This window comes from Colobus angolensis, unplaced genomic scaffold (genome assembly GCF_000951035.1).
Source record: "Colobus angolensis palliatus isolate OR3802 unplaced genomic scaffold, Cang.pa_1.0 Scaffold32, whole genome shotgun sequence".
Lineage (NCBI taxonomy): Eukaryota > Metazoa > Chordata > Mammalia > Primates > Cercopithecidae > Colobus > Colobus angolensis.
Genome location: NW_012116488.1, coordinates 12,624,876 through 12,641,943, shown reverse-complemented (window position 1 = coordinate 12,641,943; position 17,068 = coordinate 12,624,876). Strand labels below are relative to the sequence as shown.

The window sequence follows — 17,068 nt, the reverse complement described above, 5'->3', positions numbered from 1 at the left end:
ATGGAAGCTCTAAAAGCATCTAAAGGAAATGCTAGAAATAGAAAACACTAAGAAAGATGAAGAATACCTTTGACTGGCTTATCTCTAAAATTGTACTGATAAAAGAGCCTAAAGTAAACTATGGACTTTAGTTAATAATACCATAATAAGAACAGGTGCAGTGGCTCATGCCTGTGATTCCAGTACTTTGGGAGATCGTGGTGGGAAGCTCACCTGAGCACAGGAGTTCAAGGCTACCTAGGCAACATGAAAAGACCCTGTCTCTACAAAAAATAAAAAACCAACTGGGCATGGTGGTGCATGCCTGTGGTCCCAGCTATTAAGGAGGCTGAGGTGGGAAGATTGCTTGAGCCCAGAAGGCCAAGGCCATATTAAGCAATGTTTGCACCACTGCATTCTAGCCTAGGCAACAGAGTGAGATCTTGTCTTAAAAAAAACCCCACAAAGTATAAAAATAAAAATACTGTATCAATACTGGTTCATCAGTTATAACAAATATACCACATTGAAGCAAGATGTTAGTAATGGGAAAAACTTGGTGTATGTGATGTGGGAGGGGAAGAGAGGGTATATGGGAACTCTGTACTAACTGCCTAATAAAACCTTTATTTAAAAATGCAATAAAATTTTATCACCAAAAACTCTTAGCTTAATATGATAGAAGAAAACTTCCTCAACCACATCTATAAAAATGTCCTACAATAAGCATAACAAATTGAGTGATGAATTTTAAACACTTTGTCAATAAAATTAGGAATAAGGAAAGGATTCACTATACTGCTTTTATTCAGTATTGTTCTGGAGATCTTATCCAAGGTAATAAGGTTGAATAATAATTATAATAATTGTAAGTACAAGTCAAAACTCTCATTATTTGTAGATGCTAAGCTTGTTTATGTAGAACATTTTGGAGAATCTACAAAGTATTAGAACTGATAAGAGAGATGAGCAAGGTTGTTAGATATAAGATCAACCTAAAATCAATATTCTTTCTATATCTCAATAATAATTTGAAATATAATATGAAACAATGTTCAATTCAAAATAGCAATAAAATTATGAGGTACTTATAAATAAACTTGACAAAAGATGTTCAAGACTCTTATGAAGAAAACTACAGCATATTATTGAAAAGCTAGGTATATCCAGGTGCAGTGGCTCATACCTATAATTCCAGTGCTTTGGGAGGCCAAGGCAGGAGAATCACTTGAGGCCAGGAATTTGAGACCAGCCTGGACAACACAGTGAGACCTCCATCTCTCCAAAAATAAAAATAAATTAGCCAGGTCTGGTGGCATGCTTCTGTAGTTCCAGCTACTTGGGAGGCTGAGGTAGAAGGATCCCATGCGGCCAGGAGTTCGAGGCTGCAGTGAGGTATGATAGCACTACTGCACTACAGCCTGGGTGACAGAGCAAGACCCTGTCTGTAAAATAAATAAATAAATGAAAACATATAAAAAATAAAATATCAAGATATATGGAAAGAGACATCATTCCCATGAATAAAAACACTCAAGATATAAATTATCTCTAAATTATTTCATACATTCAATGCAATTCCATTAAAAATTTCAAAAGGTTTTAAAATGTAATTTGATAAGTTGATTCTAAAATTTACATGAGTAGAAGGGGTGGAGTAAGATGGCTGAATAGAGGCTTCACTAATCATTCCCCCAATAAAGACACCAATTTAACAACTATTTATACACAAAAAGCACCTGCATAGGCACCAAAGATTAGGTGATCACTCACAGTATCTGGTTTTAACTTCATATCACTGAAAGGAGCATTGAAGAGGGTAGAAAAGAGTTTTGAATCACTGACATCACCCTTCCTCTCTCACCCAGCAGTGGCTGCATGGCAGGGAGAGAGAATCTGGACACTTGGGAGTGGGTGAGTGCAGCAATTGTGAAACATTACATTAAACTTAGTTCTGCTGTGTCATAGCAAAAAGCAATACCAGGCTGAACTCAGCTGACGTCCGCCCACAGAGGAAGTATTTAAACCAGCCCTAGCCAGAGGGGAATTGCCCATCCCAGCAGTCTGAAGTTTAGTTCTGGCAAGCCTTGCCACCTAGGGATAGAGTGCTCTGGGACCTTCATTAAACTTGAAAGGCACACTAGGCTGCAAGGAACTCCTGGATAAGTCTTAGTGCTGAACTGAGATCAGAGCCAGTGGGCTTGGGGGGCATGCCACTTACTGAGACACCAGCTGGGGCAGCTAGGGGAGTGTTTGTGCCACCCCTCCCACAACCCCAGGCTGCACAGCTCATGGCTTCAAAAGAGGTCCCTTCCTTCCACATGAGGAGAAGAGAGGGAAGAGTAAAGAGGACTTTGTCTTGCATCTTGGATACCAGCTCAGCCACAGTAGAATAGGGCAATGGTCAAAGTAATGAGGCCCCCTTTCTAGGCTCCTGGATTACATTTCTTGACACCTCCTGGGCCAGAAGGGAGCCTGCTGCCTTGAAGGGAAAGACTCAGTCCTGGCAGTACCCATTGTCTGCTAACTAAAGAGCCTTTGATCCTTGAATAACCAACAGTGATGCCCAGGAAGTACGCTGTGGGCCGTGGGTGAAACTCTGAGACTTTCTGGCTTCAGGTGAGACTCAGCACATTCTTAACTGTGGTGGCTATGGGGAGAGATGCCTTCTGCTTGAGGAAAGTGGAGGGAAAAGAAAAACAGACTTCATCTTGCTCCATATATACCAGCTCAGCCACAGGGGAATAGAGCACCAAGCAGGCTCTTGGGGTCCCCAGTTCGAGGTCTTGACTCCTGGATGGCATTTTTGGGCCTACCCTGAGTCAGACGGGAGCATATTGCCCTGAAGGGTGAGTCCCAGGCTAGGCAGCATTCACCACAAGCTGACTGAAGAGCTCTTGGGCCTTAAGGGAGTATTGGTGGTAGCTTCACAGTACTCCCCAGGGGCCTGTGGGGTTGGTGGTCACAGGATGAGGCCCCTCTGCCTGTAGAAAGGTGAAACAAGAGTGGAAAGGACTGTGTCTTCTGATTTGAGTGCCACCTTAGCTGCAGTACAATAGAACACCAGCTAGACTTCTAAGGTTTTTGACTCTAGTCTCTAGCTCCTGGATGTCACCTCTGGACCCACTCAGGACCTGGGGGAACTTGCTGCCCTGAAGAGAAGAACAGAGGCCTGGCTGGCTTCCCTGCCTGCTGATTGTAGAGCCCCAGGGTCTTGAGGGAACGTAGGTGATAGCCAGGTAGTGGTTATCGTCAGCCTTGGGTTGAGGCCCAGTGCTGTGCTGACCCAGTGCAGTCCTGGTAGTGTTGACCACAGTGGGGGCTTGTGTCACTCCACCTCCAGCCCTAGGCAGCTGAAAACAGAGAAAGAGAGACTCTATTTTTTTGACAGAGAGTAAGGGAAGAAAACAAGAGTCTCAGCTTTGTGATCCACAGAATTCTTCCAGATCTCTTCTAAGACAACCAAGGTGGTACCTGTATGAGTCTGTGAGAACCACAGCATTACTGGGCCTGGGGTGCCCCTTAATACAGATACAGCTTAGATCACAGCACTCAAGTCCTCTCGAATACCTGGAAAGCCTTCCCAAGAAGGATGGACACAAACAAGACCAGACCAGGAAACTGATAAATACCTATCTCTTCAATGTCCAGACACAGACAAACACCTGTAAGTATCAAGACCATCCAGAAAAACATGACCTTATCAAATGAGTTAAATAAGTCACCAGGGACCAATCCTGGGGAAACAAAGATATGTTGCCTTTCAGACAGATAATTCAAAATAGCTGTTTTGAGGAAACTCAAAGAAATTGAAGATAACATAGACAAGGAATTCAGAATTCTGTCAGATAAATGTAGCAAAAATATTGAAATAAAAAGAATCAAGCAGAAATTCTGGAGTTGAAAAATGCAATTGACGTACTGAAGACTGCATCAGAGTCTTTTAATAGCAGAATTGATCAAGCAGGAGAAAGAATTAGTGAGCTTGAAGGCAGCCTATTTGAAAATACATGGAGAAGATAAAAGAAAAAAGAATAAAAAACAATGAACCGGCCGGGCGCGGTGGCTCAAGCCTGTAATCCCAGCACTTTGGGAGGCTGAGACTGGCGGATCACAAGGTCAGGAGATCGAGACCATCCTGGCTAACACGGTGAAACCCCGTCTCTACTAAAAAAAATACAAAAAGCTAGCCGGGCGAGGTGGTGGGCGCCTGTAGTCCCAGCTACTCGGGAGGCTGAGGCAGGAGAATGGCGTCAACCCGGGAGGCGGAGCTTGCAGTGAGCTGAGATCTGGCCACTGCACTCCAGCCCGGGCGACAGAGCGTGAGACTCTGTCTCAAAAAAAAAAAAAAAAAAAAAAAAAATGAACCATGCCTATAGGATATAGAAAATAGCCTTAAAAGGGTAAATCTAACAATTATTGGCCTTAAAGAGGAGGTGGAGAAAGAGATGGGGATAGAGAGTTTATTTGAAGGGATAATAACAGAGAACTTCCCAAATTAAGGGAAAGATATCTATATCCAAGTTCAAGAAGGCTATAGAACACCAGGCAGATTTAACCCAAGGAAGACTACCTCAAGGCATTTAATAATCAAACTGCCAAAGGTCAAGGATAAAGAAAAGCTCCTAAAAGCAGCAGGAGAAAATAAAGAAATAACATAAAATAGCTCCAATATTGACTGTTGGGAGTTTGATTATAAAATGCCTTGAGGCAGTCTTTTATGGGTTAAATCTTCTTGGTGTCTTACAACCTTCTTGTACTTGGATGTTGATATCTTTCTCTATGTTTGCAACATTCAGTGTTACCTTACAGACCAGGAGAGGGTGGCATGAAATATTTAAACGGCTGAAGGAAAAATACTTTTATCCTAGACTAGCATATCCAGTGAAAATATCCTTCAAACATGAAGGAGAAATACCTTCCCAGACAAACAAAAGCAGAGGGATTTCATCAATACCAGACCTGTCCTACAAAACATGCTAAAGGGAGTACTTCAGTCAGAAAAAAATGGATGTTAATGAGCAATAGGAAATCATCTGATGGTATAAAACTCACTGCTAATAGTAAGTACACAGAAAAACATAGAGTATTATAACACTGTAACTGTGGTGTGTAAACCACTCATTTTTTTTTTTTTTTGAGATGGAGTCTCACTCTGTCACCCAGGCTGGAGTGCAGTGGCACAATCTTGGCTCACTGCAACCTCCACTCCCCAGGTTCAAGCAATTCTCCTGCCTCAGCCTCCCGAGTAGCTGGGATTACAGCTGCCTGCTACCGTGCCCAGCTAATTTTTGTATTTTTAGTAGAGTCAGGGTTTCACCACCTTGGCCAGGCTCGTCTTGAACTCCTGACCTCGTGATCCACCAGCTTTGGCCTCCCAAAGGGCTGGGCTTACAGGCCAGCACCACCACATCTGGCCCGTAAACCACTCTTAATTAGAAAGACTAAATGATGAACTCACTCAAAATAATAACTACAGCTTTTCAAGACACAGGCAGTATAATAAGATAGAAACAACAAAAAGTTAAAAAGCAGGGGGATGAAGTTAAGGTGTAGAGTTTTATTAGTTTTCTTTTTGCTTGTTTGTTTACTTATGCAAACAGTGTTAAGTTGGTATCAGCTTACAAGAATGGGTTATAAGATAGTATTTGTAAGCCTCATGGTAACCTTAAATAAAAAACAAATAAAGGATACACAAAAAATTAAAAGCAAGGAATTAAATCATACTGTCATGGCCAGGTGTGGTGGCTCACCCCTGTAATACTGGCACTTTAGGAGGCCACTTTAGGAGGCGAACTAGCACTTTAAGAGGATTGCTTGAGGCCAGAAGTTCCAGACCAGCTTGGGCAACATAGTGAGACCCTGTCTTTATAAAAGAACAAAAAAGAATTAAAAATAACTAAGTAAAATAAAATAACCTAATCACTCTCTATTATTCATCCCTTAAAAACTAAAATAAGTAAATCGTACCACCAGAGAAAATTATCTTCCCTAAAAGGAAGATAGGAACGAAGAAAAGAAGGAAGCAAAGACCACAAAACAACCAGAAAGCAAATAACAAAATGGTAGGACTAAGTCCTTACTTATCAATAATAACATTGAATGTAAATTAACTAGACTTTCCAATCAAAAGCCATGGAGTGGCTGGACAGATCAATGAAGAAGACCTAATGATCTGTTGCCTACAAGAAACACACTTTACCTATAAAGACACACATCGACTGAAAACAAAGGGATGGAAAACAATATTCCATGCCAGTGGAAACCAAAAAGAGCAGGAGTGGCTATATTTATATCAGACAAAATAGATTCAAGACAAAAACTATAAGAGACAAAGATGGCCACTATATAATGATAAAGGGGTCAATTCCGCAAGGGGATATAGTAAATGTATATGCACCCAATAGTGGAATACCCAGATATATGAAGAAAATGTTATTAGAGCTAAAGAAAGAAATAGAGCTCAATACAATAATAGCTGAAGACTTCAACACCCCACTTTCAGCATTGGACAGATCTTCCAGACAGAAAATTAACAAAGAAACACTGGGCTTAATCTGCACTATAGAACAAACAGACCTAGTAGATATTTACAGAATATTTTATGCAACAGCTGCAGAATACACATTCTTTTCCTTGGCACATGGATAATTCTCATGGATAGACCATATATTAGGTCAGAAAACAAGTGTTAGAACATCAAAAAAATTGAAATAATATCAAGCACTTTCTCTGACCACAATGGAGTGAAACTAGAAATCAATAACAAGAGGAACTTTGGAAACTATACAAACACGTGGAAATTAAGCAATATACTTCTGAATGACCAGTGGGTCAATAAAGATATTAAGAAAGAAATTGAAAATTTTCTTGAAACAAAAGTTAATGCAACACATTATACCAAAACCTATGAGATATAGCAAAAGCAGTATGAAGATGGAAGTTCCCAGCTATAAGTGCCTACATTATAGAAGAAGAAATCTTCAAATAAATAACCTAATAATACATCATGAAGAAGTAGAAAATCAAGATCAAACCAAACCCAAAATTAGTAGAAGAAAGAAATAATAAAGATCAAAGCAAAAATAAATGAATTTAATATGAAGAAAACAATATAAAAATCAATGAAACGAGAATTTGGCTTTTTGAAAAGATAAACAAAATTGACAAATCTGTAGCCAGACTAAGAAAAAAAGAGGGAAGACTCAAATAAATAAAATCAGAGATGAAAATGGAGATATTACAACTTATACCGCAGAAATTCAAAGGAGTATTTAGTGGCTACTATGAAGAACTATTAATATATGCCAGTAAATTGGAAACACTAGAAGAAATGGATAAATTCATAGACACATACAACCTACCAAAATTGAACCATGAATAAATCCAAAACCTGAACAGACCAAAAACAAGTAGTGAGATTGAAGCCATAATAAAATCTCTAGGCAAAGAAAAGCCTGGAACCTGATGGTTTCACTGCTGAATTCTGCCAGACATTTAAAGAACTAATACCAATCCTCCTCAAGCATTTTGGAAAAGTAGAGGAGGAGAGAATACTTCCAAATACATCCTATGAGGCCAGTATTACCCTGATACCAAACCAGACAAAGAAACATCAGAAAGAAAAAAAAATAAAAAAAAATAAAAAACTATAGGCCAATATCACTGATGATTTGATGCAAAAATCCTCAACAAAATACTAGCAAACCAAATTCAACAACACATCTTAAAAAAAGATTATCCTTCATGTAGGAGATAGCTTTAAAAAAAAAATCAAGTCTATTTATCATGGCCAAATGTGATTTATCCCAGGGATGCAATGATAGTTCAACATACACACAAATCAATCAGGTGAGACATCATATCAACAGAATGAGGGATAAAAACCATATGATCATTTCAACTGATGCTGAAAAAGCATTTGATAAAATTCAACATCCCTTCATGATAAAAACTCTGATAAAACTGGATATACAAGTGTGAACCCGAAAGTATCCGAGACAGGTGTCATTCAATTTAGGAAGTTTATTTTGCCAAGGTTAAGAACACACCCATAACACAACACAGCCTCAGGTGGTCCTGATGATATGGGCCCAAGGTAGTTGTGATATGGCCTGCTTTTATACCTTTTAAGGAGACATAATACATCAATAAATACCTGTAAGATTTACATTGGTTTGGTCTGGAAAGGTGGGTAGCTTGAAGCACAGGCTACCAGGTTGTAGGAAGATTTAAAATTTTTCTTATTGGCAGTTGGTTGAAATAGTTGCTATTATCTAAAGACCTGGAATCAATAGAAAGGAATATCTTGGTTATAATGATAAGGGGTTGTGGAGACCAAAGGTTATCATGCAGATGATGCCTCCAGGTAGTTGGCTTCAGAGATAATATAAGTGTTTCTTACCAGACTTAAGGTCTGTGTTGATGTTAATACTGGTTGACCGTTCCTGAATTCCAAAAGGAAGGAGGGCGTAATGAGGCATGTCTGACCCCTCCCTTTCCATCATGTTCTGAACCAGTTTTTCAGGTTAACTTTGGAATGTCCTTGGCCAAAAGAAGAGGTTCATTCAAATGGTTGGGGGGGCCTTAGAAACTGTATTTTTAGTTTACAGAAGGAATATACCTCGATTTAAACAATGTCATTCACATTAAAAACATGAATGGATAAGCAAATTCAGTAAAGTTGCCAGATATAAAATCAACATACAAACACATGCCAACAGCAGACAATCTTAAAAAGAAATCAAGAACATAATGCCATTTACAATAGTTACAAATAAGATAAAATACCTAGGAATTAACTTAACCAAAGAAGTGAAAGATCTCTACACTGAAACTATAAAACATTGATGTAAGAAATTGAAGAAGATACCAAAAAAAGACAACGATATTCCATGTTTGTGAACTGGAAGAATTAATATTGTTAAAATGAGCATACCACTTAAAGCAATCTATAGATTCAATTCAAGTCCTATCAAAACACCAATGACATTCTTCACAAAAATAGAAAAAAATTCTAAAATTTATATGGAACCACAAAAGACCCAGAATAACCAAAGCTATCTTAAGCAAAAGAAACAAAATTGGAAAAATCACATTACCTGACTTTAACTTACACTACAGAGCTACAGTAACCAAAATGGCATGGTACTGGCATAGAAACAGACACATAGAACAATGGAACAGAATAGAGAAGCTAGAGATAAAGCCATACATGTACAGTGAATTCATTTTTGACAAAACTACCAAGAATATTTATTGAGGAAAGAACACTGTCTTCAATAAATGGTGCTGGAAAAACTGGATATCCACATGTGAAAGAATAAAACTAGACTCCTATTTCTCACCATATACAAAAATCAAATCAAAATGTTTTAAAGACTTAAATTTAAGACTTCAAACAATGAAACTACTAAAAGAAAACATTGGGGAAAGTTTCTAGGACACTGAACTGGCAAAAATTTCTTGAGTAATATCCCACTGGCACAGGCAACTGAAGCAAAAATGGACAAATGGGATTACATCAAGTTAAAAGGCTTCTGCACAGCAGAAGAAACAATCATCATAGTGAAGAGATAACCCACAGCATGAGAGAAAATATTTCAAACTACCCATTTGATAAGGGGTTAATAACCGGAATATATAAGGAGTTCAAACAACTCTATAGGAAAAAAATCTAGTAATCCAATTCAAAAGTGGGCAAAATATTTAAATAGACATTTCTCAAAAAATGTCATACAAATGGCAAACGGGCATATGAAAAAGTGCTCTACATCACTGATCATCAGATAAATGCAAATCAAAACTACAATGAGATATTATCTCACCCCAGTTAAAATGGCTTTTATCCAAAAGTCAGGCAAAAACAAATGCTGGAGAGGATGTGGAGAAAAGGGAACCCTCGTGCACTCTTGGTGGAAATGTAAATTAGTACAACCACTGTGGAAGACAGTTGGAGTTTCCTCAAAAACCTAAAAATAGAGCTTAAGATCCAGCAATCCTCCTTCTAGGTATATACCCAAAATAATGGAAAACATTACATTGAAGAGATATCTGTACTCTCATGTTTATTGCAGCACTATTCACAATAGCCAGACTTGAAAGCAACCTAAGTGTCTATAAATAGATAAACAGATACAAAAAATGTGGTCCATATACACAAGAGAGTACTATTCAGCCATGAAAAAGAATGAGATCCTGCCATTTGCAATGACATGGATGGAACTAGAAGTCATTATGCTAAGTGACATAGCCAGGCACAAAGAAAAACTTCACATGTTCTCATTTATTTGTGGCAGCTAAAAATTAAAACAATTGAACTCATAGAGATAGAGAGTAGAAGGATGGTTAACAGAGGCAGGGAAGGACAGTGGGGGTGGAGGGGCAATGGGGGAGAGTTAATGGATACAAAAAATAGTTAGAAATAATGAATAAGATCTAGTATTTGCTAGCTCAGTAGAGTGACTATAGTAAAAAATAATTGCATATTTAAAAATAACAAAGAATATAATTGGATTGCTTATAACACAAAGGATAAATGCTTGAGGTGATGAATACACCATTTAACCTGATGTGCTTATTACACATTGCATGCTTATGTCCAAACATCTCATGTAATCCATAAATATATACACCTACTATGTATCTTCAAAAATTAAAAATTGGAACTAATAAAATTCACATGGAAGGTGTATTAGTCCATTTTCATGCTGCTTTATAAAGGACTGCCTGAGACTGGGTAATTTATAAAGGAAAGAGGTTTAATCGACTCACAGCTCCGTATGGCTGGGGAGGCCTCAGGAAACTTCACAATCATGGTGGAAGGGGAAGCAAACATGTCCTTCATCACATGATGACAGGAAGGAGAAGTGCTGAGCAAAAGGAGGAAAAGCCCCTTATAAAACCATCAGATCTTGTGAGAACTCACTATCACAAGAACAGTAGCATGGGGGTAACCGCCCCCATGACTGAATTACCTCCCACTAATTCATGGGGATTTTGGGAATTACAATTCAAGATTATGTTTGGATGGGGATGCAGTAGGCAAAAAGGTGAAATATAGCCAAGATAAAGATTGAAGAATAAGCATAGTTGGGAGGAATTGCCTTATAAAGATTTATTATAAAGCTATCGTTATTAAGACAGTATGGTTAAACAGGCAGGTGCAAACATACCTGTAGTCCAGAATACAAAGCTGGCAAATAGCCTCATATATACATTAAAAAGTTGACTTATGACCAAGTTGGAATGGAATTAGAAACTTTTGGGAAGGAGTTTAATAAATGGTTAAGATGCTACTTACTCATAGGGGAAGAAGCAGACTCCACTTCACACATAAACATAAACATAAATTTAAGTTGAAACAAACACTTAAATGTGAAAAGTAAAACTTCAAAACTTTTAGAATGAAATATAAGAATCTGTTTACAACCTTGGGTATAGGAAAGCACAAACTGTAAAGAAAAAGATTGGTAGGTTGGGCATGGTAGCTCACAATTGAGCCCAGGAATTTAAGACCAGCCTGGGCAACATGGCAAAACCCTGTCTTTACAAAAAACACACAAAAAATTAGCTGGGGATGGTGGCATGTGCCTGTAGTCCCAGCTACTTAGGAGCCTAAGGTGGGAGGACTACCTGAGCCTGGAAAGATTGTAGCTGCAGTGAGCCGAGATCACACCACTGCACTCCAGGGTGGGCAACAGAGTAAAACTCTGTCTCAAAAAAAAAAAAAAAAAAAAAAAAAAGGTTAAACTTGGCTACATTTACATTTTAAAACTTCTGTTCAGTTAAAGACTCCATAAACAAAGTGAAAAACAATCCGTAGAGGGAGAAAGTCTGCATTTTCGTCTGGTATCATTTTCCTTCAGCCTGAAGAACTTCCATTACTATTTTGTATAGTGCAAGTCTGCTGGTAGCAAATTCTCTTAGTTTTCTTCCATCTGAAAATATTTTTATTTTATTTTCATTATGAAGGATTTTTTTGTGTGTGCCAAATATGCCACTGCATTGACAGTTTTCTCTTTCTTTTTAGTATAGTGAACATGTTAGTTTATTATCTTCTGATATCCATTGTTTCTGATTAGAAGTCAGTGTTAATTTGCATTGATGTTCCCTGTATGTAATGTGTGTCATTGTGTATCATTCTTCTCTGGTTGGTTCTAATATCTTCCCTTATCTTTGTTTTTCAACATTTTGAATCTGAAGTGCTTAAGGCTTGACTTTCATGATATTTTTCCTGTTTGGGGGTTTGTACTTCTGTTTACATCTGTAAATTTTTTTTGTCACCAAATTTTGGAAAATTTTCAGCCATTATTTCCTTAAATATTTGTTCTTCAATATTTTAAAATAATATATTAATATATTATTAGTATTTTTATCCTCTTCTTCTGTGAGTATAATTGTATGTTATACTTTTTGTTATTGTCTCACAGGCCCCAGGCTCTGTTCCTTTTCTTATTATTTTTTTCTATCTGTTTTTCAGATTGGATAATTAATAGTGATTTATCTTTAAGCTTACTTGATATTTCATCTATTTTCTACACCCTGGCATTAGTATCATCTAGTGAATTTTTTATGTCACATATTGTGCTTTTGAGTTCTAAAATTTCCAATTGGCTTTTCAAAAAATATAGTCTCAATTTCTCTACTGACATCCTTATCTTTACAATCATTATAAGCATTTTTTTTTCACTGCACTGAGCAGACTTACATGATTTAAAATCTTTGTTAATGATAACATCTGGATCATCTTGGGTTCATTTTCTATTGTCTTTTTTCTTCACAATGGGTCAAGTGGGTCACATTTCCTTGTTTCTTTGTGTGTCATGTAAATTTGGATTGTATCCTGGACATTGTGATTTTAGTGCTGTGGAGACTCTGTATTCTGTTATTTTCCTCTCAAGAGTGTTGACTTTTTTTTTTTTTTTTTAGCAGGTAACTAACTTAATGGGATATCAACTATAAACTATCAGTTTATTGAATATCAGTTTAGTTCTTGTATCCCTAGTTGGGTTTTTCATGTGTGGTTCAGAGATCAGCTAGATATTTGGCAGAAGTAAATAGGTGATATCTCCTTTACTGTGGCTCTCTGTTTCTCATAGTTCTCCCTTCACTTTCTAGCAGCTGTAATTGCTTTTAACTATGTATTTTGGCATTTCAGGTCAATCAAGGTGTGACTATACTATTGGCGTCTTTAGTCACTAAGTGCATGGGGCGTTCCTCACGCATAGTGTTTAATAAACATAATTAAGCCAAAATGGAATGTTGAGCATGAAGTGTTAAGTTTTAAAAATATATGTATAGTGTGGTATTAATTATAGAAAATTTAAAAAACATGTAAAATAATATATGTTGCTTATGGAAATAGACATATATGGTGTGTATGTAATTACCCTATCTAAAATTTTATCTTATTTAAAATTTCAGCCCTTTCAATACAAACTATCTCCTTCCCTTTGTTTAATATTTTTCTTTTTAGTACTTGTCAGCACTTAATATACTGTATGTTTTACTTATTTTTTGTCTTTCCCACTAGAAAATTAATTTTAAGAAGCAGAGATTATTTTTTGTCTTCTCTGTTTGCTAGTTATAACAAGTTCCTAGAGCAGTGTTTCACATATATAGGCACTCAATAAGTAGTTGCTGAACAAATAAATAAATAATATAAAATATAAGGACATAACCACAAATTTAGAATAATTTTTGTGGGGGCTTCTAATGTCTCTAATGTTTTATTTCTGAAAAGTAATGCAATGTGACAAAATATTAAGATTTGATGAGACTGGGTAGTGGTAACATTAGTGTTCATGATTTTTCAAGTATTTCTATGTTTGAAGTACTTCATTAAACAATAGAATGGGCAAAAAGTTTGGAGAAGACTTTGAAGAGCATTATGTTATAGAAGTCAAGGTAAGAGGGAATTTCAAAAAGAAACAGGGAGAAATTTCAAATGCTGGCATTAGTCACCAAGAGATAAAGCAACTGGAATTTACTATTAGGAAATTATTAGTGACTATTGAAGCAACCTGTTTCAGCCACAATTTGATAGCAAGTAGGGTAGTGAGGGAATGGAGAAATGGAGGCCACTTATTCAGTAAGATGATAGGCACAGCTTTTTGAGGATGAAAAATTTTTGCATGTTTGCAAGTAGGATGGGAAAATCCATTGAAAAGATGAGACTTAAAATGCTGGGAAAAAGAAAGATAATTAAAATAGCAAATTCTAGAATAAATAAGAATGTGTATAATTAGAGGCATAGGTTTAGTTAAAAAAAAAAACCATTGCATCTGGCAATGAGAAGAGGCACTACCTCTGCAACAGAAGAAAACTAAGCAGGAAGGATTGAGGTAGGTGGAGATATAAGGAAAGGTGAGGGAGTTCATTGAAGTAGTAAGGCCATATGTTGGAATGGAGAAACTGAGTAATGGATATGGCCCAGGTTAGTGAGTTAATGGGCATGGCAGAAGGCTGAAGCTGTGAGTGCCTAGGTTGATGATTAGAGTCTCAATTATATGGATGCTATCAGGCTTTGGAGGGTCCGAAGCATCAGAACAAACCTGAATGGACTAGGTGCATTTGAGGAGTTTGAGCAGTAATGTTAATAGAAGCCATCACTCATATGTGTCATTGTTCTAGATTCTCATATGTATACTTATTTATTCCTGACAACGTTTAATGTGACTATCATATGACCATTTTTCAGGTAAGGCAATTGAGGCATGGAGAAGTTAAGTAGCTTGCACAAGGTTACACAGATCATGAGAGGCAAAGCTGGAATTCAAACCCAGGCTGTGTAACTCCTCAGTCCATGACTTAACACCATTATACTCTCTTAACTGAGTAATGGGAGGGTTAATTGATGACAAATGAAAGATTGTTAAGCAGATGAGGGGATAATAGCTTTCCAGCACATACTTTGTTGTTTGTTTCTGTACTATCCAAGACACCTTTTTCTCATGTGTGTTAATTTCCAATTACTGTTTTCTTTATCAAAGCCTCAGGCTTCCGAGAAATTTCTGAATAACCCATTGAGCTTTCTTTTAGTCATACAAAGTGTTTGTCATCTTCTCAGGAATGTTCATGATATTCATATTTTCTTCAGAATGATTCCAATTTATTTTTACTCAAAACGAACTCTTTGGCATCATGCTTCACATATCATTTATCTTTTACTAATAAATGGAACTTCTCTTTGGAATGTGGTTTTGGGAGTGAACAATCACATGGAATGATAGCTGATTAGCCAGACCAACCTGCCAATCAGCAAGATGACAGAGTCCAGTCACATATGCAACTCAAAGAGCCAATTCACTAACCTTTATGAACATTTTTGCAAATACCATGAAACTTGAGTACTGTGTGTGCATCATTATGGGCAGTTTCCCTATTGTTTGTAGATTTTTTTTTTTTTTTTTTTGCTACTCAGAAGCATCTCTCCTTGATGTTTGTTCATAATTTTTTCTTAATTGTGCAAGATTTCACCTGAATAGTTTGTATATACTACACAGAATTTAAAATTCTTTCCCTGAATAGGACCTTTTATTTTCTGAAGTGGAAAAACATTGATTTATCAGCATTAAAAGTCATTGTCAACACTTACAGTTCTGTTCCTGTAACTTTTACTAAAGTAACCTGCTGTGACCATTATAATGGTCTTATGTGACTATTGCCCCTCAGCTTTAACACATTAAACTATTTGAATGAAGAATGGACATAATAGTTGGCGATTGTGCCATACTTTTAGTTTACAAGGACTTGCGCATCCATTCGATCTGCCCAGTAACTCTTCAGATGACGGGGCAAGTTTTAATGTTCCCATTTTACAGATAAAGAACCGGAAGTGTAGGGAGATTAGAAGATGGTCCTTGAGTGAGTAAGTGGTAAAAATGGTTCCTGAATCTGGTTCTTCCCGACTCCAAGTGTCTCTCCATTCTGTAGTGGATTCTTTGGGCATCTTCCTATTAATATGCACGATGCCCTCGTCTATTGCCTTCCTTTCCCGCTGGCTTCGGTTTTCCAGTCGAGGGGCTTCCTAATGTGCCCCTGTCCAGCTGGGATGGCTGCAAGGGAGCACACCTGGGGTCTTCCTGTCTCCAGTCTTTCATCTTCCTTTTCTGTGGCCCTTCCAGCTTCACCGTCCGTGGAAATCTCCTCCTTCCTCCAGCCCCAACTTCTAATGTCTTGTCACAGCCCCCTGGCAGTGGGACCTGCCATCCTCAATCATCAGCAGGAGAGCCCATCGCAGAGGGGAGGCGAGGGCAGGAACCGCAGCGCGCCGGGAAGCCATGCTGAGGGTTCCTCCTGCATTTCCTTCCTCGCAGTCCTCAGGAGCATCCTCGCGCCCTCCGGCCCCGGCGCTCCAGCCCGCCCCGGATCCGCCTCCCTCTCCTTCCTCCTGGAGGTTGAGACGAAGCGTGGGACGCACCTGGGTCCCTCTCCGGTCACCCCGCTGAGGTTCCGGGGGCTGCTCCGGGAGCAGGATTTACAGGCCCGGAGAACGCCAATGGGAGATCCAAATGGTCGGGGACTCCGGCGCTTTAAGAGGCTTTTCTCTGGGAAACACCCGTCCCCTCCGTGCGCCTTATGAATGGAAATACTCCTCCCCCGGTCGAGCCCATTTTCCCATTTCACCAGGAGCCGCATCCTGCTCTCTCCTTTCGGTCTCCCCGCCCACATCAACGCGGGCAGCTCCAGGAGGGGACGGACAGGAAGCCTTTGGCCGCCTATTAAATCCCACCCATTTCTCCGGGGGCGATTTCCTAACCTTCCGGGACCGAATTCTGCAATTTGATGTGCGTTTTGTCCGAATGGTAGCGACACGGGCCTAAGGGAGGGGGAAAGCGAGGGGGTGGGGGGTGGGGGGTATGCACTCTTTTCCTCGCAACATCGCTGGCGGAGCGAGGGAGCTCACACGACACAGATTTTGGGGCAAAGCCTTTCCATCTGGACAGCACCATGTCCACCAAAGCGGAGCAGTGTAAGTAGCAGCCGGCCCGGCATTCCGGCCCGGCCTCGGCTGGGAGCTATTGCAGCTGCGGCGTTTGCGGCGGCTGGGAGACCTTGGCATTGTGCTGGTGCGGGGGTGGGGGCT

General features: G+C 38.7%; 1 protein-coding gene across 2 annotated transcripts in view; it reads left to right on the top strand.

Moving 5' to 3' along the window:
- The window catches only part of UNC79 (unc-79 homolog (C. elegans)), a 357,370-nt gene that overhangs the window by 72,842 nt on the left and 267,460 nt on the right, over window positions 1-17,068 (top strand). Inside the window, exon 1 of one of the 2 annotated variants that reach the window (XM_011951564.1) lies at window positions 16,779-16,954. The exons of the other annotated variant lie outside the window; for it this stretch is intronic. Coding sequence (XP_011806954.1) covers window positions 16,933-16,954 — 22 coding nt within the window. The 5' untranslated portion in view covers window positions 16,779-16,932. Of the gene's footprint in view, window positions 1-16,778; window positions 16,955-17,068 lie in introns of those variants that run through there. 2 annotated transcript variants of the gene reach the window in all.